Below are 24,586 nucleotides of genomic sequence, written 5' to 3'. Positions count from 1 at the left end.
TTAGAAAACGTTTAGATATCATGTAAAAAAACATTTTAAATACCACATAAACAAAGAAGGCAAATAGAGTATTTTTTATGCTTGATTATGCCCCAATTACAAAAAAAATATGAAGCACACAGCTGTTACTACAGTACTAATTGCCCCCCTTGAATTTCAGCATGCCCCAAATTTGGAAGGATTTTCCTTTCTAGGAATTTTCTGGCCTGATAGTGAAATAGTGAAATCACCTGACAGATACATGGGAATCATAGAATGCTTTGGGTTGGAAGGGACTTTTAAGGGTCACCTTGTCTACCCCACCTGCAATGATCAGGGGCCAGAGGAAATACTCTTGTGGAAATCAAGTTACAATGCTCTTACGGAAATCAAGTTATGCCAGAGGAGATTTAGGTTAGACATCAGGAAAATCTTTTCTGCCAAAATGGTTATCAAAGACTGGGAACAGTCTGCTCAGAGAATTGGTTAAATCACCATCCCTGGATGTATTTAAAAGCTGTCTAGATATGGTGTAGGAGTGGCCCCGGTGGACGAACCTGTGTTACATGTCATTAATTAACTGTACTGTACTATGTGTACTCTTCCCATAGAATTTTCATTGGTATTTCCTTCTATTTTTTGTTTTACAAGACCAGCTGTTTTTAAAACTTTCAGTAGTTCTCCTATGTTAAAAAAAAAAAAAAAGGCATTATGTATTTCCATTTGGAGTCATGAGTGTAATAATCTCTTTCTCTAGGGGTTGATCTCCAGGTTTGTACTTCTAAAAGTTCAACATGCTGTACTAAAAAGATGGAAGAAAGATATCAGACTGCAGCAAAGCAAGATATACAGCAAGTGCTTCAAACATCTGGTGCTACATTAAAATTTTTAGTATCTCATAATGTAGTTGCTTTTCAAGGTAAAGCTTTCTGCTTTGTGTTTCCAAACTTTGTTTCATACTTTTCTTGATTTCTGTATTTGATTAGTTTGTGTATAATAGAACTTATGTGTTAATTTTTAGTTTCTCCCTGTGCTTTAGTACTATCAAAGAAGGAGTATTAAATCATTTAGGTGATTAGAAAGTGTATTGCTTTCAGACTTTGTGACTTAAAAAATTGTATTAGAATAAGAAACTATTCTAGTGCAATGCTTTGATTTGAATTGGAAACCAGAAATGTGGCGGTTCTCCTGAGCTTCTGTAATTTGGATACTGAAATGCAAAATTACTACTGTGAAAATTACTGTGTGGAGTGCTACAAATGAGAGATTTTTTTTTGTTTTTTAATTCCAATGTTTCCACTCACCATATTATTTTTATTGTTCTAGGAGAAATATTTGGGTAGTTTGTATTTGAGGTTAATTTTGGGGAACTATTTTTGTAAGCTTTTGAGTTTCTGAAAAAATGTTCTGAGTGTCTAAAAATAATAATTTAAAAAGAACCTGGGAGGTTGAGTGACAGCTGTTCTAATGCACAATGGAAAGCTATCTGATAATTAAAAGGTATTTGAGCTGCTGGTGCATTGCATTTTAACAATTACCCTACAGACTATTGAATTTTCTTTGAGTTAATATGGCTTAAATTAATGTAGAAATGGTTAGGAGCTGGGAATTTATGAGAAATAGAGGTGATATGAGATAGTATGTGATAGAAGTGATGCAGATTTCACATCTGTTGAGAACAATGTCTACCGATGTGTACTTATGGCCTTAAGGACCACTCTATTGAACAGAATAAGATAGTAACTTTGTACAGGCTTGGAAAGTTGTCTTTCTGGTGACTTTCTTGTTTCTCACTTGTGAAACTAAAATGAAAACTGACTGCCTAGGGTCATAAAATCAACAGCAAAGTTGGCTCTGGGGTCTTAAAGACTTCACTCTGATATTTAGGCTGTTGCTAGAAACAAGTTGCAGTAATTCTGTAACTTCTGGGAGTGTTGTGATTAACTCAGCCTAACACATCTGTCAACAGATATGATGATAATGACATAATCAGTAAAATGTGCAAAGAAATCTCTCCCTCCCTCTCGTCTGCATTTATTCTAACTTCTGTATATTAACTCTCTTTTTTTTGCATAATGGTACACTATTTTCCACTGCTTTACTCATCTAGGGCTGTAGACTCTAGAGCTCAGTAACCAATTGTGTTTTCATTAAGGGAGGGCTGTACTCTATGCCTTGGGGTTTTAACACCGCCTTTCCTCCACCTCTAGAAAAACAAACAAACAAAACTCACATAAAAATCATCCCCTTAGGTATGTAAATAACATACTTGTGCAGTGCCAAGATTGTTCAATCATTGCAAGAATGATATTTCAGTGACATTTAAAGGAAATTAAATTGGGATCCAGAAACTACATTTCTGTTGCTTTTATGTCCTCAGGGGCTCAGTCAATGGTTTTTTTTCAGAGTGTCTGCAGTGTACATCTGCCCTGTAGGTGAGTTCTGCCTGAAAGAAAGGGATATACACATGCCTTTGAAGAGAAATGGCTGTGCTTCTCTTGGGTATAATCTGAGCAGTTAATCAGAGTGTGGGTTCTAGACACTTCTCAGCTTGTGAAGATTCAAGTTGTGTCTCCTGCCATTCAAGACGCCACCGAGGGACATGCACACTTTTCACTCAGTAATTCTATTTTACAGTGTAGAAAGGAATTCAAGAAGCACTATCAGAAAGAAAGAAGCCTAGAAGCCTGCCTCTGTATCTTGGTAATGATATGTCCTTGCGGAGGGATGGTTTCAGGACTGCTTGAGATACACCTCTTTTTCTCTTTTTGGGGAAACACATGTGAGCAGTTTTTGTCGCAGGACCACAGGCCATCCTTCCCAAATGTGTAGCCTAACATTAATTACTACTTCCACTGTCTTTCTTTCATCATTTGCTTTTAAACAACTATTTTCCAAAGCATGTATTTTTATAGTACCAGTATTTTATGTACCTATACACTTCATATCTTTTGGAAGTGCATACTTTTGCCTTTAATTTCCTTTTATGTAAAAAAAATCCCTGCAAGACAATATTTTGTGGATAATGGTATTATTTAGATTTAAAATCTTGTTTAACCTTGAAGTAGTTACCATAGTGTTTAAAGAATTACTACCATTGCTAACCAAAAAGTACAAGCCAAATGATTTTAGAATCAGAAACCATAAGATGCTGCTGATTTTTTTGCATTTCAAGCTCTAGGAGCATAATAAGACATCACACCTGGTCTGAATTCAGCACTGACTTTGCTTTGAGCCAGCAGTTTGGACTGGGGTCTGCTGAAGATCTTTTCCAGTCTGAATTGCTGTATGACAATGTCTATCTCAACATTTACCACTAATTCTTTAGGCATTCCTTTTATGTTTAGTCTAGACTTGCCTGTGCAACTAGGAGTGCAATTACCTCTTCTGCTGTTTTGACAACTGGACAGACATCTTGACAGCTGTGCAGAAAACGTGAAGGGGATTGTTGTGGTGTGTACAGAGAGGAACAGGTGTTGTGGACATTGCCATTGCTGTTACCTCCCTCTTTTAGAAGTCTGTTGAGGTTAGATGTCATGGCCTAAAGGAGTTGGACTGGATCCAGACAGGACAAATAGTTTTCTCTCCAATTCTTACATATTCAGTGGATGTAGGTAGGCAGTTAAAGTAAGTAAATTGTAGCTGCCTCTGGAAGTGTTCAGAGTTGTGTTTTCCCTATGTATTAAATACAGTCTAGAGATCTTGAGTATGTTAGGATGATGAAGCACTTTAGAATAACTGTTTGTGAAATGAGGCATCTGTCTATTAAATCTCTGTGTGTAACTTTATATTGTTCTATACTAAGTGTTGCCTGTTGACAGTAGCTCTCTGCTGTCGATCTTCAAATATTGCAAAAAATCTATGTCTCTTAGGACATGTCAAACTATGTGGTACAAATGGCATCACTTGTGTAGTGTTCTCTAGCAAGTACTATTACAGTTTTCTCCTGTGTGTATTTTTTTTGCACTGTGAATCTTGTTTCTTTTTAGTACCTTTGAGGAGTGGTAAGGAACAGAAGGATAAATTAGAGTGAAGTCAAAAAGTCTGGTAGGTGAAGATACATTATGGAGAGCAAGAAAGCATTCTTTTCTTGGGATAGATGGCTGGAGAACTTAAGCTGTATGATAATCACATTTCAGGACAGGTGATAGGATATCATTCTTGTATATATTTGCATTTTAAATATATATTAATAAGAACTGAGAAAAAGATTGTGAATTCTGTACAGGAATTGCCACAACATATCCATTCTAGTGATAATCATAAAAAGAAATGCTTTTTTATCCTCTATTTTACATGCTGGAGATCTTTCTATCTATCTATGTATACACAGAGACATACACACTCCTTTTGCACAGTTCTTAGATATTATGCAAATTTCATACTGACTCTTGTCCGCACCTCCACACAAAAGAGGAACAAGTGCTACCAGGGTCAGCTCTTGTATAGTCTTAAAGCAGTGCCCATTTTTGTGTAGGGATAGAAAAATTCCTATGTTTTGTAGCAATTTGGGGAGGAATTAATAGTAATCTAAGAATCTAGTTACTTGGAGTGGGATGGAACTCTGTGCAACAGGAGAGCAGATCTTGTGTCATGTCACTCTTTTTCCACACTGAGAGCACATAACTCTTAAAAAAGTGCCAGTGAGTGACATAGGTCCATCATTGTCCTGTGCAGAGTCCTGCTCTGCATTTCAGTGACAACAACCCCATAAAATGCAACAGGCTTGAGGAAGAGTGGCTTGAAAATTGCTTGGCAAAGTGGGATATGGGAGTACTCATCAACAGTCTGAATATGAGCCCCCAGTGTGCTCAGGTGGCTGAGAAGGCTAACAGTGTCCTGGCTTGTATCAGAAGTAATGTGGCCAGGAGGACCAGGAAATGATCTTAACTGCTAGTGATACTTGACACTGGTGATGTCATGCCTCGAGTACTACGTTCACTCTTGGGCCCCTCACTGCAGAAGGACATTGAGGTGCTGGAGTGTGTCTGGAAAAAGGCAGTGAGGCTGGTGAAGGGTCTTGAACACAAGTTCTGAGGGAGGTGGGGGAGGAGGTTGAGGGACAAACAATCTGAACAACAATCTAAACAATCCCAGTTCCCTCAGCCATTCTTCATAATACTTACTCTCTGGATGCTTGACCAGCTTAGTTGCGTTTTTTTGCTTGTTATGGTTAGACTTGATGATCTTAAGGTCTTTTCCAGAGAGGCAATTATATGATTGTGGTGGGTTGAAATTTCCATCCCCCCAATATTAACTTTGCCAGACCAGCTCAACTGGAAGCAAATGAAAGCTGTGTTTACAAGCAAAATTACAACCTAGGATGAAATGCAATTAATATGTACAAAATGGCTGCAGCGTCTCCCGTTTTATAAACTTTCTGGACAGGGAGGGGGTGAGGAACAGACTAACTCTGTTTCCCAGGGGCAAAACCCCTTCTGGGGAGGGCAAGGCTGTCACAAGCCCTCCCCGCCTCCAGCTTTCAGGATGGGTGTAACCCATCACAAGTACCATAAAAATTATTTAAAAATACGGAACTGAATCACTTACGTATGTGGCAACTTGTCACCAAAACAGTGTTCTTGGCAGGTGTATCTCTGTAAGAAAGAGTTAATAAACTACATTCTTCCATGGAAAAACAGTAAATATTTGTGAACTGGAATTTTTTTCCTTTGCAGTGGTAACCTGGAGAGCCATGTTCAGTTTTGGGTAGCTTACCTGGAGAAAGGAATAGACCAATTGGAAAAATGTTATTTTAAACTAATTGCTGTTAACATAAAAAAAGTATTATTATCAGTGAGAATTTACCTTTAACACTCCAAATATATTACTTAAAAGCTGCAAGCTAGATTCTTCTAAGCAAAGTAAGACCTATTTCAACCATACTAAAATTCTATGTACATTTTAATTTGCTTTCTGCTGTGTGACTCTCATACTGTCCCCACAGACAATTTCGCTTAATCATTCTGGTTTTATTGTAAATGCTATCTGGGAAACTGCAAATTCAGTTTGGATCAGTCCCATGAGGGACTTGATTCCTCATGACTTATTCTTGTTGTTTTAAAAATAAATTGAAATAACCATCTAATTTAACGGTTTCCTTCACAGCAGAGGATTAAAATCTGTAATTTCTTTTGTGCAAGGGCTTTTCCTTTACTATGCTATTAGGTGGAAGCTAATATTTAAAGACATTTCATAGTGATTACCTCCTTAGGAAGGATTTAGTTCACAACTTAATATTTCCATTTTATATTTAATAGTTTAAGCTCTTTTTTCTTTTTTTTACACCTATTGATCCTAACCCTGATTTTTGAAAAAGATAATATTTTCTAGAGTATTTATCACAGTATCACAGTATAACCAAGGTTGGAAGAGACCCCAAGGATCACCAAGTCCAACCTGTCCCAACAGACCTCACAACTAGACCATGGCACCAAGTGCTATGTCCAATCTCCCCTTGAACACCTCCAGGGACGGTGACTCCACCACCTCCCTGGGCAGCCCATTCCAATGACGAATGACTCGCTCAGTGAAGAACTTTTTCCTCACCTCGAGTCTAAACCTCCCCTGGCACAGCTTGAGACTGTGTCCCCTTGTTCTGGTGCTGGTTGCCTGGGAGAAGAGACCAACCCCTTCCTGGCTACAACCACCTTTCAGGTAGTTGTAGAGGGCAATGAGGTCACCCCTGATCCTTCTCTTCTCCAGGCTAAACAATCCCAGCTCCCTCAGCCTCTCCTCATAGGGCTTGTGCTCAAGGCCTCTCCCCAGCCTTGTTGCCCTTCTCTGGACACGTTCAAGTGTCTTGATGTCCTTCTTAAACTGAGGGGCCCAGAACTGGACACAGTACTCAAGGTGTGGCCTAACCAATGCAGAGTACAGGGGCACAATGACCTCCCTGCTCCTGCTGGCCACACTATTCCTAATACAGGCCAGGATGCCATTGGCCCTCTTGGCCACCTGGGCACACTGCTGGCTCATGTTTAGGTGGGTGTCAATCATCACCCCCAGGTCCCTCTCTGTTTGGCAGCTCTCCAGCCACTCCGACCCCAGCCTGTAGCTCTGCATGGGGTTTATTATTATTAAAAATCTAAGATTTAAATATAGCACTTCATGCACTCATTGCACTTAGTCCTTGCTGTGAAACAGATTAATGACCCCTTTGATTTAAAGAACTTCTTTGCTTCCTGTTTGTGCTTTGTTACTGTGAGACAAAATAGCTAAGGACACAGAAGATGAAATTGAGGGAATTTAGACGGGAAGAGAAGGTAACTGCATAACAACAGAAAAGTTTAGTGGTACAGTGCAGTGTGACCCTCCCAGAGGTAAAGGTGTTAACAGTATATCCCTGGGATGAGATCATGGCTTGATTGAGCTGCACCCCAGGTGCCTATGTAGTGCTGTTTGAGCTGCTATAGGGTATCCTGCCTATCCTCCAGGCCTGTGTCTACAGAGAGGTACTGGTCCTGTTTGTCCTCTCTCATATCTGCTGATCCTATGGGGGATGTCCTGCATAATCTTGAGAAAAGCAAGTGATGCTTTATTCTGTGAAAAAGACTCAAGTTTGTTCTTTCCGACTGTAAATGTCCATATCTAATGTCTACATGTGAGTTACAGGACATTTGGTCATGTAATGGTCAAAAGAAATAAGATCAAATATGTCTATTTTAAATGGAGTTAAGTAATTTCAATTATTATATTACATTAAGAGTTATTACTTACCTAAACTGTATGTAGTATATATTTGTATTTGAAAAGTAAGGGATTAAGTTCTAGTAAAGCCTCAGACAATGTCATTATTGCAGAATGGTTACTGGAGCCTGAGTGGGGAAAGACTTAAAAAAAAAAAAGGGGTAATTTAAGTTGCTACTTTTCAGGAACAACACACTTTATGAATTAGATGACAGTGCAGACAAGGTGGTAGGGTGAATTCTACATGCAGATTTTCTTCCCTAGCTGAAACAGTTCTCTGGTACTCAGCTTCACTCCCTGCAGTTACTGTGGTACCTTACACGACTGGAACAGGAGCATACTGTCAACCCGATTTGGGAAGATGCGCTGAGACTCAAGTTTTTCTACATATTGTCTTAAAACTCAGCTGCTCTTATAAAGCCAAACAAGAGCACTTACACTAATGACATGAAGAGTTAAAAATATTCATACCACTTAAAGATCTTTAAAAAATATCCAAGCATCAGCTTGTGTCTGTGGACTGATTGAAGCAGTAGTTGGGGAATGGATTTAAAAAATCCAAATAAACAAACCAGAATAAATCCTAAAAAGCCAAACCTCAGAGAAGTAATGAGATAAGAATAGTATCAGGGCACTAAGATGAAAGAAGAGAGAAGAGGAGAAATAGATGTGATTTTTTTTCGATGTTTTCTATAGTTCCCTCACCTGGACATTGTACAAGTGTAACTAATGATCCTTTCTTGAGGAGATCACATTTAAAAGTGACTCTAAGTATCAGGAAGGAAGAGAAAAATCAAAGTTAATTTAGCTGGTTGTTGCTGAGAATCCAGAAAGCCATTGCCCTGTTTTGTAAAGAAGTATTTTGTGGGCCCAAGGTATATTACAGCAGTCAGATTCTATGATCCTACTCTAGTCTTAAAAATGGTGAGTGTGAAAGTATGAAGGCTTCATTGTTGTACAGTGTGACACTAAAATGATTACTTGAAAGATGATCAATGTCATTTTAATCAGGAAACTGAATACTATCTACCTTTACCTACAACACCCACACGTATTCTCCCACAGCTTTCTTCCTCATGCATAGTTAATGGAGAATCACTGAATTATTCAAGTTCTCTGAGCAGTTTTACAACTGAGAGGGATTTAGTGTGATATGTGTGTCATGAAATTCTTCTCATGTATAAGTACTACTTCAAGTGTTTAAAGTGGCTTTGGATTTTCTTTGTATAATTCACACATATTCTAAGGACCTTAGGACCCCATTTTTGGATTCTCAGTAAATCTTTTCTGGTTGTCTTCCAGACAACTTGCCTCCCGAGCTGGAAGATGGAGCCAGGGATCAGTATAGTCCCCCTGCAATCCAGGAGGAAGCAGTTAGAGACCTGTTCAGGCACTTGGATTCCCACAAGTCTATGGAACGTTATGGGATCCATCCTAGGGTGAGAGAGCTGGCAGATGAGCTTGGCAAGCCACTGTCCATCATTTTTCAACAGTTCTGGGCCCCTCAGTTTAGGAAAGATGTTGACTTGCTGGAACGTGTCCAGAGAAGTGCAACAAAGCTGGTGAGGGGTTTGGAGCACTAGCCCTATGAGGAGAGGCTGAGGGAGCTGGGGTTTCTTAGCCTGGAGAAGAGGAGCCTCAGGGGAGACCTTATTGCTGTCTACAACTGCCTGAAGGGTGGTTGTAGCCAGGTGGGGGTTGGTCTCTTCTCCCGGGCAACCTGTGACAGAACGAGAGGATAAAGTCTGAACCTGTGCCAGGGGACCTTTAAGCTGGATGTTAGAAAGAAATTCTTCACAGAAGGAGTGGATGGCCATTGGAGTGGGCTGCCCAGGGAGGTGGTGGAGTCACTGTCCCTGAAAGTGTTTGAAACAGGCTGGATGAGGCAGTTAGTGCCATGGTTTAGTTGATTAGATGGTGTTGGATGATAGGTTGGACTTGATGATCTCGAAGGTCTTTTCGAACCTGGTTAATTCTGTGATTCTGTGGATTGCTAGGCTTGAGAGTATTAAGTCATGTTGCACATCAAGGTCTTGATCCAACATCACACGCCTGCACACCACTGATAGTATTGCTCTGTGCTGTCATTTTTTGTGTAAATACTCTGTGTGGTTTGGTTTTTATGTGGGTTTTTTTTGTTTTTTTTTTTTAATAATCCTCTGTTTCTATCTAGCCAAAATTCCTGCCTTTTTTTTTTTTTTTCATTCTTCACCTTGATTCATACTAATTGACTTTGGCTTCTAGGGAAGTAGTATTTAGAACCTGAGCTTGATCAATGGAACTTAAAACCATGAAGTTTTACAGCAAAACAGGACTTTGAAGATATTTTGGAAACATGTATTTTTTGGTCACAAATGTAGAAATGTTGTACATGAGAACCATTACTTTATTTCTTATCAAGCTAAGATACTATCAGCCTCTTGATATCTTGGAATACTTCACCATGAAGAAGCAATCCTCACCTCCTTTCTTTAGCAGGCAAAAACTTAACCATGCCTAGGATATTACCTGCATATTAAGTGAAACCGGGTAATTTTCTATATGTGTTTTCTAGTAAATTTTATTTTTGAGCTGCAGATTGTTTTTTCTTTCCACTTTACCTTCTGTGATTCATGGGTCTGTTCCTATTGCAAGTGTGTATGTTTGAGAACATGCCTAGTTGAAGCAGGTAAACAAATGCTAGGATGACAAATTCTGACTTTTATATCATAGAAAGTATGATTAACTCTTTTTTCATGGATTTAACTATATAAAACAAGTTAGGCAGAAGTCTTTAGAAAAAGATAATTTGTCTTATAATCTGTACTGAGTGCCTAAACTTCCAACTAAGTTTTCTGAGCTCTTATACTATCTCTATCTACAAATGCTAATCTTACCCATGTCTTTATGTCACCAGACTTGTAAGAAGAATATGATATTGGACAGCATATTTTAGATAGATGAAAATTAGTTAAAAAAATATTTTACTCAGTGCTGTATCAATTATATTCTACTTCAGGAGTTTTTGAAAGTGTTTTTTGCTTTGTCCACTGACAGCACTGGTATCTTGGTGCCCTGTGTAAGCCTGTTCTAATCTAGTTGTTTTTAAAGTTACGCCTCTGAGGGCCTTTCAAAAATACATTAAATGAATCTCTTCTGATTTACTTTTTTGTCTTGTCACTTTGATAAGTTTTCAAAAATCAGATATATCAGCTGCTTCTAAGTATTTGCCTGGTGAGAGCACAACAGCAAAAATCTTTCTTGATGCTTTAATTATGCTACTTGCATGTAAACACATACTTTACCCCTTTCCATTCGGGGAGGGAAAACACACCTATCTAGAAATGGACAGTAGGGGGACTTGGATTCTGTTCTCTGTATTGTTTATGTATTTTACTGTAAACAGATGGTGGATCCAGAACAACAATAGAAACCAGAATAATTCTGACATGGCTTTTTTTTTCTCTGTCTTTGAAGCAGGGACTAAACTAATAGTGCTTTCTGTCCTTACCTGAATTTTTAATGGTTAAGCCACAGCTATATTTCTTCTGCCTGCTTCCCTTCCCACCCTATGAATCTTGTATCTCAGGCCAGAGGATGGCCAGATCAGTTTTCACAGGAATAGCAGATGTTTTCTCCTACACTGTTTGATAATCCCAAGGAAAAGTCCCATCTGGATCTTTACAGAGTTACAGAAGAGAATTTGTGTGTTTCCAGACTGAATCTAATTTAATATTAGGATTTCATAGAATTATAGAATGTTAGGGGTTGGAAGGGATCTCCAAAGGTCATCTATCCCGATCCCCTCTGCATCAAGCACGGGGATCCTCAACTAGATCAGGCAGCCCAGAGACCTGTCAAGCCCCACTTTGAATATCTCCAGGGATGGGGCCCCATCAGTATCACTGTACATTAGCAGTTTAATCTATTTATCCGTTTATTTATGTATTCTAAGCATAAAACAGCACAAGAATTTTTTTAGTGTTTTAAATAGTTTGATTGGAAACCTGGTAAAAAAATTATTCTTTTAGAATTATACCATATCAGAACAAAAGTTATCTTTTAATAAAGTGCTATACTGGACCTCAGTGCTCAATCCTTAGTAATCCCATTGATTTCTTACATGAACTAAGAAGCCATTTAGTCATGCTGGGATAATACAGTCTGAGTAAAGCCTGCTTAAACTGACTTAAGCAGCTGAACTGAGTTCTGGACAGTGATCCAGAATAACTACTTTTCAACAGCACTTCTATGTGCATGCCTAAACTGTATAGGTATGCCTGTTCTTGGATGTATTACTGCTTAAAAGAGAATTTTTAAAGACTTCATATATGAATTCAGCAAAACATCTTTAAGACTAGTAATATCTTCCTTTATGTTTATATATATTATACCATGATGGTAAGATGGCAAAAGGTAATTTAAGACATCTAATAATTCAGAGAAAGCTTTAAAGCAGGTCAAGCAGTTAATGTGTTTTGCAGGTACACTTCCAAAATAAGAAATGTAAGAAACAATAAATGTAATTATCTCTTTGGTTAAAATGATTGCTACTCAAATAATAGAGCAAAACAAAACAAAACAAAACAAACAAAAAACCCAACCAGACATAAATTTGTATATTCTATCAGAAAAGTGGTGAGGTAAGTAGTTTTTATAAAACTACTTTGTCACAGAGTCTTGGTATATTCACTGCTAGTGGCCAGCTCAGTGACTTCCAATCTTTAACTTTTCACAAATTAGAACAGTATCTTGTAATAAGCATAGAGTTACGTGAAGCTTTAAGGCCCTGGAAAGAAGAAAGCAAGCTAGTCCAAGAAAGCTTGTTGATCAAGGATCACTTCTTCCCAGCTCAGGAGCAGTTCATGTATCTTTTATATAACTGTTTTTTAAAAAGTATTTTTAGTTAACACTTTGAGATTAAATTCAGTTATATTAAAAGCAAAACTATTCTGTTCCTGTGTATTAGACAATTTAAGCAGTTTTTGTGATTTTATTTCCTAAGCACAAACATCTAACACTATTTGGTGAGCTGGAGCTTCTTACTAGCCTTAAGTGCTTTTCTGGAGATCTGCAGGTCTGCTACAGGTCCTGTGCCATGTCTTCCTGGCTGTTACTGTGGGGCTCTACCAGGGACACTATGCTTAGGTATCTGAATCCCATTGAGATTGCTTTTAAGCAGATTTTATTGGCAGTAATGTGAACAGCAAAGGAATGGATGAATGGTAGCACTTTTAGCACTGCTGTTTAGGAATTATCTGAGTGCAATGAGACAATGAGACCAGGAAAAATAAGCTGTTCTTTATCTGGCAGGCATTGAAAAGTTTATTATATGTCTGTAGTTTACTGCAACACACGTGAGAGTCTGATTTCCCAAGGAAGAACAAGTGAGATATATGATACAGTGGCATCTTGTCAGAGTCTTAGCTGAACTTTAACACAGTTGTTTTAATGTGTTAGGATACCAGCAGTCAAACACCCATATACACTAGAAAGTGTCTGAATTCCTGCATAAGACAGATTTTATATCAGAGGTAGAATTGTGCATATGGGCTAATACCTAGTCAGATAGTTTTTGGACATTTTCCCTTTCCAGATACTGTTGCTCATTATAATACCTAGGAGCCAGATTCAAATCCTGTCAAGGAGAGTGTTGGACAATGCCTTGATGTGAATTCAGGCTTGAAATGTGAATTCTGTTTGACATGCCATGTGTAGTGATAGAATCACATGCTCTTAATGTTTAGTGTAAAGGTATTGGAAACTCAAAATAGCACAATAAATGGACATTCATTGTTTCAGTGTACATTTCCTCCCCACTCCCCCCAAACTAGACACCATTTTGTTTCATCATTTAGATTGCTCTGATGCCTTTTCTTGCATCTTCTTCCCAAAATTGTTTAGAAATCAAAAGAAACAGCGTTTTCTTAGGTGTCTCTGAATTTCAGTCAAGACTAACATGATCAAACAACAGATAACTGAGATTTTAACTGTGCTTTCAAAAGACAGCTTTGTTGATAGTGTGAAAGTTAAGCAATTAGTTTGCTTTCCAGACTTGTCAGCTGTTATTCACAAGGAAAGTATTGTGAGAAATTCTACTTTTGCCTTTGACGCTTTCCTTCACATTTAAATATGCATGAAAGTGAAACCCTGTGTTCTCTTTTCTTTACAGAATTTTTTTCACTTAAAGCTCACTTAAGAATAACCATGAAAGAGTGTATAATGCTCTATAGTTTCTCTAATAGTTCTCTTTGAGAAGAATAAAGACAACCATTGTGACTAGACTTGCTTCAAAAGTTAAATCTATTTGCTCTGAATGTCTGCACTGTCATCTGAAGTAAAGTAGTTTGAGGAACATTTTATAGCCAAACAATTTTTCCTGCTCTGAACCTACCAGCACAGTAATCCAGTATGATTACAATTTAAGTTGTGTACAGAAAAAGAAGGAATTTTTGCATCACACACGATTGTGTTCAGGTTATATAAATTTGCATAGAAAGGATAGGCATTTGTCCCGCACTACTGTTCATACACTGAATGTGCAGAGACTTTAAAATCCATTTTTTTTTTTTACTGTTTTGTTGGCTGGTTTGGTTTGGGTTTTTTTTGGCTGAGATGTAGTAAGTGGAGGGTGCAACTCACCAAAATTAGTTTGATAGCATGGCAATTCAGCATTGAGTTGGTCAAGACAGCTGAGTGTTGGAACCGCTCAGAAAATTAACTCATCTGTTGAGAGTGCGCTGAAAGGTTTTTCTGAGGTAAGTCATCTGAATTTGCCATCAAATGGTACGTATTTCTTACTGTTGTCTGCTCACTCTTAGTTATAGTAAATTTTAGAATATATTGCTGAAGGTAATTCTGTCCTAAATTAAGCACTTTAACTGTGCTTTAGTAGTGTGTAGAGAGAAAGGATAATACAGTGTGCAGATTCCTGGAGATACTTTTCTGCATTAACAACAGGTCCTCAGGCTCCAAGACTCCTTACTCTATGTAAAGTAGAGAGCATTTAAGTGATTGGTCTAAATCCACAAAGATAGGAAAACCCTGTTTCCTTCCACTTGACTTGAACACCTAAGATAGAAACCTAGTTTTCCTGGGCTCCTTGGTAGTCAACAGTGAGAGATGGGTACTTGCAGAGAAGATGAGCCTACTTCTTTGTCTTCTACCTCAGTGCCTCAGTCGGTACTTGAAGTTAGACAATGTGAATTGAGGTATGAAGTTCCATCAACTTCAGTAGTAATTTGGTTGCTGTTATGAATTTGTATAACAGGAGGTGTATTCACTGTCTTTAAATATTTTGGTTTCTAATATCTATGTTCAGATTCCTTGTGCAAATGGAGGTTCAGCTGGTTCATTAGCAATCTGTGGGTTTTGTGGCGTGCCCTGCAATTCTGACTTCCTTATTTAACATAGGTTCCTACATTAAGTCAGTATTATTTTTATCCTTTTGTGAGCATGGCTGTCATTCTCAGTTTTTATGTGTGCATCTATTACCTTGTAAGTGGCTGTGGTACTGGAATAAATACATTCAGAGGCTTGTAAGCCAGCTGAGTATTAGAGATGTCTTTTCACATAAGCAACTGGTTTTGTCTCATTTGACTTGCTCCACCTCATTTTCATTGATTTGTATCAGAAAAATTTATGCTGAGGAGTAGTATTGTGTTGAAACAGGATGGAATAGCTCTGTCTGACAAATTTTCAGGTAAGTTTTGATTGCAGGTATTCATAAAACTCTTTTAATGTTCTATTTATTTATTTTTAGCATCAATAAGAACTTTTAAGGTATTCCTGTGCTTTCTTTCATATCCCTGCCTCTTTGACAGCTTGTGCTGTGTCCTCTTTGTAGTAGCCCCACCATTTTTATGGTTGCTGGGTGAACTGGAGGAGGAAACTAATGCTGGATAATTTTCCCTTCTGTGTTATATTTGAGATACTTTCACTGGTCTCCTTTACAGAGCAGCTGCACAGTTGTGTGTCTGTCTGGTACTGTGGCAAAATACTTGTGAAACCATAGCCTAAGTCACAATGCTTTTGAGCTACTTCAGTGCTTACAAGTTATGATTACAGGTCTGTCATAACTTCTGTTTTCACAATCTTTCTTGTTGTAATAGATACTCACATTAATTAGAATAGTTGATTATTAACCACATCTGTTTCACTCGGCTTGACAGGATGCTTGGTTGCATGGTTTAGTTGATTAGGTGGTGTTGGATGATAGGTTGGACACGATGATCTTGAAGGTCTCTTCCAACCTGGTTTATTCCATTCTATTCTATTCTATTCTATTCTATTCTATTCTATTCTATTCTATTCTATTCTATTCTATTCTATTCTATTCTATTCTATTCTATATCAAATGGGCTGCTTCAGGGAAAAGAAGCAGTATAATATTTATTTTTTTTTTTGGTAATCTACAATAAAATGTATTCGTTAAAAGGTTGGCATAGTTTGTCTGTAGTATAGTATAATTAATATTGGATAATTGTAATCAAGTAAGTCATCAGAACTGTGTTCTGCTTCATAAGGATTTGTTTGCAGATTTGTTGCATGAATTCTGTACAGTGCAGACTGAAAGTACAGTAGTATTTAGTTACTATTCAAACTTCTTTCAAGACAACGGGCAGCAATATTTGGAGTATAAAATGTAAGTGATCCAGAAATGTCTGAATTTAATTCTCAAATTCAGCAAAACTTAAGCTGAATGTTAAGGTGTGTTGAAGTTACAGTGATGGAAGATATAACTAATATTTCATTGAAAGTATTTATTTCTTCCATCCTCCAAAGTCACATTCATCTGAATAAAATAGCATTTTGAAGTTTAGCATCTCTCTCAGCTTAAAGGTAACAGAGATCTGATTTGTCCAATATAAATATTCAGAATTAAGACGAGAAGTAATAATTCAGAAGACAGTTAGGAATGAAAGGAAAATGTTTCCTTACTTTTGTAGCTGACCAGCAAAATTTTCAAAGTGGGAATTAATCTATAAATGAATATATATTTATAAATTAGCCCAAATACCAGCAATTCCTTACTTTGACTTTATTTCTATTTTATAAATTTCTTTTAAGTTTTTCCCATCCAACTTTTGATTCACATGTACTCCAGATATTCAGTGCTGGGAACTTTGGGACAGCAGAAGCTGTTAAATATCTAGACTTTCTGCATAAAAATATAAGAATTCCTGTATTTGGATGTTATCAGTAAAGGAGAAATAAGCATCTATCTTGTCCTCAGTCAAGGTATATTGCATAATGTGACTATATTTCTGTAGACTGTCATAATCCGTAGTAACCTTTTATTGTGAGTCTGTTTGGCTTTAGTATTTCTGTTTTCATAAGATTATTATAAATGAGGAGTGTTTTGGTTTGATTGGGTATTTTTTGTTTGGTTGGTTTTGTTTCTTCATTTGTTATGTGGATTTGTTGGTTATTTTTTGGTGGGTTTTTCTTTGGTTTGGTTTTGGGTTTGGTTTTCTATTGGTCTGGGTTGTTTGTTTGCCAGGGAAATGAGAATCCATAAAAACGTTGTGTGGGCAAGCCTTTTTTTAGAAAGGTTTTAAAACTGAGGGAAATAAATAGGTAAATGTTTATATTCACTGTTATAGTAAGCGTCCTTTTTGATCCAGATGTGTCAGGTCCTTCTGGATGTCTGTTGTCTAAACAAAGTCTTTGCTGTTTGCAAATGTATCAGCTTTCAGTTCTTTGCAAATAAAAGTGTAGTAATTTAATAAAATGGGAAGTCTGTAGGCTTTCAAAAAAAAGGAAGCATAATTCTTCTAGAGAGCAGAATAGTCAATTTATCTTGACAGTTCTCAGTGAGAGAGATGTAACTCAGGCACATGCCCACATGTACTCACAGTGATGTAGCATCACACCATGACCATTCCTTCAGCATTTGGGTTCTCTAACCTAGGGTGAAAATACTACGATCTTAGGTTCATATTCATGCCCCCTAGCTTTAGTTTAAGTTTCATCTGTACTAATAACATATAAGCTGTGTGGAGGATTGAAATTATTTACTTATGTTGCCTGAGTGTTAGTATTGTCTCTGGTAATGTTTTGACTTGTGCTCTCTGAAAGTGTTCATCACATAGACTAATTCCTAAAGGCCATTTGGATAAGACTGTGTCAAGTTTGGCTACCTTCAGCCTACATGGATCTCAGACATTACTGTCATAAAACATTATGGTCTGTTATATGCTATGGAAAGGCACTGAAACTGTCTGTGACATACCTTCAGACACTTTTGAACAGAAAATGAAAATTAAGTGCTTGTGTCAAAGGGTTCACCAGCTGGTTGATGGGAAGAGGCTGTGCTTCAGAGGTTACAGACTACCAAAACCTGACCTGCTCTCTGCGATAGTTCTTTTCCTTCACTGGAGCAGAGGCAACCTGAAGTGGCTATGGGACCTCTACCCCAATGTAATGAGATCAGCTCACTCTGAGTTTTTATATCTGAACTTGCTGAGCTTTCTGAAGAGCTTCTTCAATATATGAAAAGTGGAATATCGAGTAATACAGGCACTTTTTGGATGTACTTTATTATGTGTAAGAGCTTTCTGGTTTTCTGTAGAGGTTTGTACTTGAGGGGTCAAGTCAAGATGAAAAAGTTTCTTTTTGTGAATATTGACTTTTTTTTCCATAATGACAGCTGAAACTTGTCAAGCACATTAGGTGGACTTTAACATCAATTTCCAACATTTCACACATCCCCCACCCTGCTTTTACAACACCATCCCATCAGAATAAAAGATCAGTTACAGTCACCCATACCAGAGGTGAGCTGAGATGTCTTCTCTCCATTACTTCTGCAGGGTCTGAAACGACTAGCTCAGATGTAGTTGTCTACACTGGAGATGTCTAAAATTGGATGAGAAGGATCACACATCATATATCTAGGAATAACTGTTTGTTGTTTCATTTGCAGTATTGTTGTCAGTGAGAGAAAACAAAGGTGTATGGTGGATGATATGAATTTGCACTTGTAGTTACTATGACGTTAAGTAACCTCGCAGTACATCTGAGAACAGGTGCACAGCATTTGGTATTATAGATCAAATCGAAGGGACTTCACAGTGAAGTAGTGATAGGTGGAGTCTCCTAAATTAATAAAATAGCCAGTTCATGGCAATATCTGTGCACTTGAAATTATAAACAGAGTACAAGGAGTAATGTTAGATAGAACAAAACAAGCAAACAAACAAAAAAAATCAGTAAGCAGCAGACATTTGACATTGCTTATACACCCTAGTGATGAGTATGAATAGATCGAAAATCTGACTCTATTTTTTCACCCTTACCATGGGTCTGACATTTTAAGTATTCTTTTGTTTGTTTGTGTGTTTGCCCTTTTTTTTTTATTGTTAGGTCAGGATAATCCTGTTGCTTGCAGTTATTTCATGCTTTCCATTTGCACTTTTTCACAATCGCACCTAAACAGATGCATTCTGGGTTTTTTATGTTGAAGTTGTTGGTTTGTTGGGTTTTTTTCCTAGTCAGTTGGCTATATGCCACTTCTAGTAATGCACATTAAAAATGTGGAATCTAGAATATAACCTTAGTAGTCTTTTGTGTAGTATGCAGATGCGCTCATACTGCAGAAACTGATTTTAGAGCGGCCCTTCAGCCCTTAAAATCACAAATTATTTCTAGAATTGTTACACGTTATGGAATCTCTGTGTGTTGTGTTAAAATACACTGTATTATTAAAATACAGACAGTGAAATATTGATATAAGAGAAAAGCAACTTTAAAAGAAGTAGTATGAGATGGATTAAATGTGGTAAGAACAGGGAAGCAGATTTCCATTTTCTATTGTAATAAATGCAAGTGTTCTTTCACTTACAGCTTTAGTGTTAATACACAACTTCTGGACTGTGCATTTGAAAGGACTTGTGTGGTAAATGAAGTCAAGCCTGCAAGGCTGAATTATTCCCCTTGTGCCCATTACTGTTTCTACAGAAATCCAGATGTTTTAAGATACATATTAATACTACTCCCTTTGTTGGTTTGGATGTCTTGTTCCACTATAGTATTAATACATAACTCTGTTGTTTGTAGTTAGTTTGTACTTTTTGATGACCAGCTCTGAGTTTTGGAGAGTCACCATCACTTTCACCAAGTGAAAAAAGCATGTGAGAAAAGCATGTTATTCTCCCACAGACTTCTTCATGTAATTCCTTACTTGCAGTTTTGACACCTGGAACTCTCTCTGAATTGTTAAAATTTTTGGCTAAGTTGTATCAGTAGATCATCTAGTCAAAAGTTGCATTTTTACATCTATATTGAGTTTAATAAATAAAATTTATCTAAAAATATTTTCCAGAGAAGTAGCCAATTTTGGTTTGAAGTTGTAAGAGGAGATAAACCATTGTTTTCTTTGATATTTTGATCCAGTGAGTAATGACACTGCATGTGAACATCTTTTCTGTTAAAGACACTTTAATATGCAGCATTTTCTCCACATGAATGTAATTATGTCATTCTCAATAATAGTTTTAGTAAGAGAAGCATCTCTGTAAGTGCCTTACTGTAAAACATTTTATCCAATGATCAGTTTTACTGCTGTAAACTATGTGATTTTCTGATAAGTTATCATAGTGCCGTATACAGAAGTTAAATTTTCTCTGTACTTGTACTGCATTCTTATTAATATATATTTGTATGTACCTGAACCTACCTGCGATATTTGTTACCATATGTTGTATTGCAGTGTTTCCTTCCATGACTACCTGAGTGCCATGAGGAGTGACTGCACTTCTTCATTCTCCACAGTGACACCTAAATTTTTTTCCCAATTTTATTTTAACCAAGAAGTATTAAGCCCTTTAAGAACACAGAGACTGTATGAGTTTATGGAAGACTGGTTGTGGGCTTTGTGCAGTTAGGGTGAATGCAAAATGGGATGATGGCTTTCTTTCACTACCATTTTGGGCATTGTCCCTTCCTGGCATTCCATCTGTCTTCTTCCAATGGAAAAGGAATCAGGAGAATTTAATCCCCACCCCTGCCCAGTATTTCCAATAGGTGTTCCAGTCCCTTATCATCCTTGTAACCCTTCATTGGACTCTGTCTAGTATTTCCCTCTCCCTCTTTAACTGGGGAGGCCAGGACTGGACACAGTATTCCAGATGGGGACTCAACGGGGTGGAGTACAGGGGGAGGAGAACCTTCCTGGACCTGCTGAGCACACTCTTCTTAATGCATCCCAGAATATCATTTGCCTTCTTGGCTAAAAGAGCACATTGCTGTCCCTTGGTTAACTTATTGCCCACCAGGACTCCATGGTCCTTCTCCATGGAGCTGCTTTCCAGGAGGTCAGCTTCTAATCTGTGCTGAGATATATTCCTTCCAACTCTAATTGTGCAATTTTTTAAATGAGTATCAGCACAGTGTAAAATTTGTTCAGTCCATGGAAAGAAGTAGACAGAGATGTTAGATCTGTGAGCAAATGACTAGTCCCTGTTTGGAGGTTGGGATGATCAAATAGGATGTTGTGAACTACTGGATATGGCACAAGAAATAGGCATTTTGATTAATGACAATGTGTGAAACTGATAGGGATGGTCAGATTTCTTAGGGAGTTATGGGGGAATTATATGAGAAGTGGCTGAATGTCAGGGAAGCACTGAAGACGATTAGGGGAGCAGACTCTTGTCAGACCGGTATTACATAGCTAGGTAATGGTATTGTATGTTTTAAATTTGCATATGAATGTAGCAAAACAGGGACCAAAAGCTAGGGATGGGCTCTATATGTGAGAGGAGACTAGGGGTAGAGAAAAGGAGTCTCAGAAGTGGTGAAAAGGAGGGCAGAGAGATGGCTGAAAGGATAAGAAATCATTAAATTCATGTTGTGGATGGGGACCAAGGGTGCCTGTCAGACAGCCCTGTATCAGGTCACTGCAACCAGATCAGGAGGGTAAACCTCAACCCTTATTCTGAATGTACCACAAGTCAGAATTCTGTGGCAAGAGGTACTGGATCAAGGGAGCATCCTGTGTTTAATTTTTATTTCTCACAAATCTTTCTTAATGGTTTCAGGCTTTTTAGTGATAATTTCTCTTGGCAAATTTGGCACACTGAGCTCTGATTTGATATGTGACTGAAAGTAGTTTGCCTCTGAAAACAATTGTGCATCTGTTGGTTTTGCATGGTAATGTGCTACTCTCCCTTTTAAATCCCAGTTACCAGTTTTTCTCCAAATAATGTATTCTGTCTACATCTAATGTATTAATCTAATTCCTATTAATTTACACTTTGTTTTATTGAAATGAAAGTGTAGCCTCTGCCCTCATATTCCTTATAACAGTCTAAATGAAAGGCATTTATGCATACCACACAGTAAATTAAGAAGCCTGTCTTTTGTAGGAGAGTATTAATGTCTTCTATTTATTAATTTACAAAGCTATTCTAATTCCTTTGGGAAAATACGATCCTTTATTTTCATTACAGTCTTGCTAGATCTCTTTATCTTCTGACAGCTTAAATCTCCAAAGAGAATACTTTATAACAAAGTAATATTTGTCTGTAAAACATTTTCATAGTAATTTCCTTCTGGAGCTTCTGATATCCCTTATTTATTTCTCATATGCAAGATGGTTAAGAAACAATTTGGATTGTAAGTTAATTGATAACTTTCTTTTTAAATTTATTTTAAACTTTTAGGTTATTTATAGTAACCTACTTGCCTATATCTAAAGAGACTCAAAACTCAAAATTCACACAAAAAATAATGGTTTTGCAAGGAACATATCTTAAATGGTATATATATGGTTCTACTTTGCGTGTCTTCTGAGAATTCTTTAGAATTCAAATCCATATATTATTTATCATTAAACAGGTTAATGAATACATTTTAATAACTAAAGAAATGCTTCTCTGGCATCTGACAAATTTCTCTTGTGAAATATTATTCATGTTAAAGGTGACTGTGGTTTGGCTGTTCATAGTGATTCATTTCATTTTTCACTTAGCAGAAATTTGAGAAAATAGCTAATCATTCTATTGCTACATGCTCTTCTAAACAGCCCTTTCACAGCCTTTCTGTAGATCCCCTTCAGACACTGCAATGTAGTTATAAGGTCATTCCAGAGCTTTCTCTTCTCCAGTCTGAACAGCCCCAATTCTTTCAGCCTGTCTTCATAGAAGAGGTGTTCCAGCCCTCTGATCATCTTTGTAGTCCTTCTGTGGACTTGCTCCAGAAGGTTCATGTCTCCCTTGTGTTGGAGGCCTCAGAGCTGGACACAATACTCCAGGTGAAGCCTTGCCAGAGCAGAGGAAGACAGAATCACTTCTCTCAACCTGCTGGCCATGATTGTTTGGATGCAGCCCTTTGGATGAGCTGATAGTGGCAATTGGGAATTATCTCATTAGCTCAAAATTCTTCTTAGTTTGTCCTATTTTTTATAGGTTGAAAGATATTAATTGAAATGAAAATATCATACGAGTGTTCATATTTATAATAGAAGATATAAGTGATGCTGGATGTTAGTGGAAATCTGCTCAAGTCTGACAAGTTACATTTATTACAGCATTTTCCAGTTACTGTGGGAATGAATTTGGACTGAGAGATAGTTTTTTTGAATCCAGTGATAGTGTGACCAAGCTACTGTAACACGAGACAGAAAATAGTGTAGCTTTCCAAAAAATATTGCAGGAGAGTAAGGGTGGCAGACTGTAGTTGAAAATAATACAAAATTTGATTTAAAAAGTTGAGGACTTGAAGGTGTTGAATCCAAAGACAGGGGAAGTTTGTTTTCTTAATAAGGTTTAATCAAGAAGAGCTTGAAGAATCTTAAGAAAATCAAGGTCAGAACTGAAAAATCTTGCTGATTTCCGTTTTCAGTCTTCAATGCACTTGTCTGCTGTTGGCAATCCATTGCAGTATTTTCCAGTGATTTATAGGATACTCTTGTTCTGGAAATCTGACTGCTATTACCAGTTAATGAATGATCAATTGCTGACATATATTTTAAAACAACATGTAAGAAATAATTGTCCATGTCTTTGTACTGAATCAAGTACTGTGGTTTTCTGACAAAAATACAGCTGAGAGTCTGTTAATATAAAAGTTGGAGAAAACATTGAAATTTAAAATTACCTGTGGTTTCTAAGTGTAAAATGGCATTTTATTTGTAGATTGATTTGTGATTTCAACCTTTTCATTTGAAAAGTTAGTCTGTACTTTTAATATGAGAGAACAGGTTATAGCTGGCCTGGGGGAATTCATTAAAGACAACTTATTATAACCAGCCTTGCATCAAACATTATATGGAGTTATCAGTGCAATGCAGAACACTTCTAAAAACCCCCAAACAAACAAACAGACAAAAAACCCCAACCCACACCAAAACAACCCACCAACGAACAACACATCAAAGTATAAAAAGAATCTTGCATATTTTCATAAAAATACTTAACACTGTGCTGCTACAATGAGTAGCACGTGCTAGCACTGTACTGCTCCGTGTCAATATTTGTGGTAGTTTTAGGCTATGCCTTTAAAATTTAGCTGCAGATTTCGAGCAGAAAAGTAGAAAAATATAAATAACTCACTGTTGGGTGTAAAAAGGAAAACAAAAGATTATCCTAAACAGATTCATTGGAGAAATGTCTGGGATAAGAGAAGTTGTATCATAACAATTCTTCACATTTCCATTTCACATTCCCATTCCTTTTCTCTTCTCTTCTGATCTTGGCTGTTATTGCTTCGCTCGGGGGGTCACATGCTTCTGGCTGACCTTGGGATAAGTCTAATCCTCTGCTTTCTCTCAACTCCTATGTCTCTCTTGGGACAGGGGTGTTTGGGGGAGCAGTGGAAAAGGCTTTCCTGGTCATCTGACCAGGGCGGTTTTTGTGTTGTTTGCTAATTGTAAATATCTCTATAATATTTTAAATACTGTATATTTTGCACATATTCATTCCATTCCATTGTAGAG

The 24,586-nt window shown here is 37.3% G+C and overlaps 1 protein-coding gene across 1 annotated transcript in view; it reads left to right on the top strand.

The window, feature by feature from the left end:
- The first annotated feature begins 742 nt into the window (after window positions 1–742).
- GPC5 (glypican 5) overlaps window positions 743–24,586 on the top strand; it is a 729,150-nt gene continuing 705,306 nt past the window's right edge. The window contains 2 exon segments of the mRNA XM_054163173.1: window positions 743–898; window positions 8,971–9,107. Of these exon segments, the coding sequence (XP_054019148.1) occupies window positions 790–898; window positions 8,971–9,107 (246 nt within the window). The 5' untranslated portion in view covers window positions 743–789.

Source organism: Dryobates pubescens, chromosome 7 (assembly GCF_014839835.1).
Source record: "Dryobates pubescens isolate bDryPub1 chromosome 7, bDryPub1.pri, whole genome shotgun sequence".
Classification (NCBI taxonomy): Eukaryota; Metazoa; Chordata; class Aves; order Piciformes; family Picidae; genus Dryobates; species Dryobates pubescens.
The sequence above is the reverse complement of the archived record's forward strand: the minus strand, read 5'-3'. Positions and strand labels throughout refer to the sequence as shown.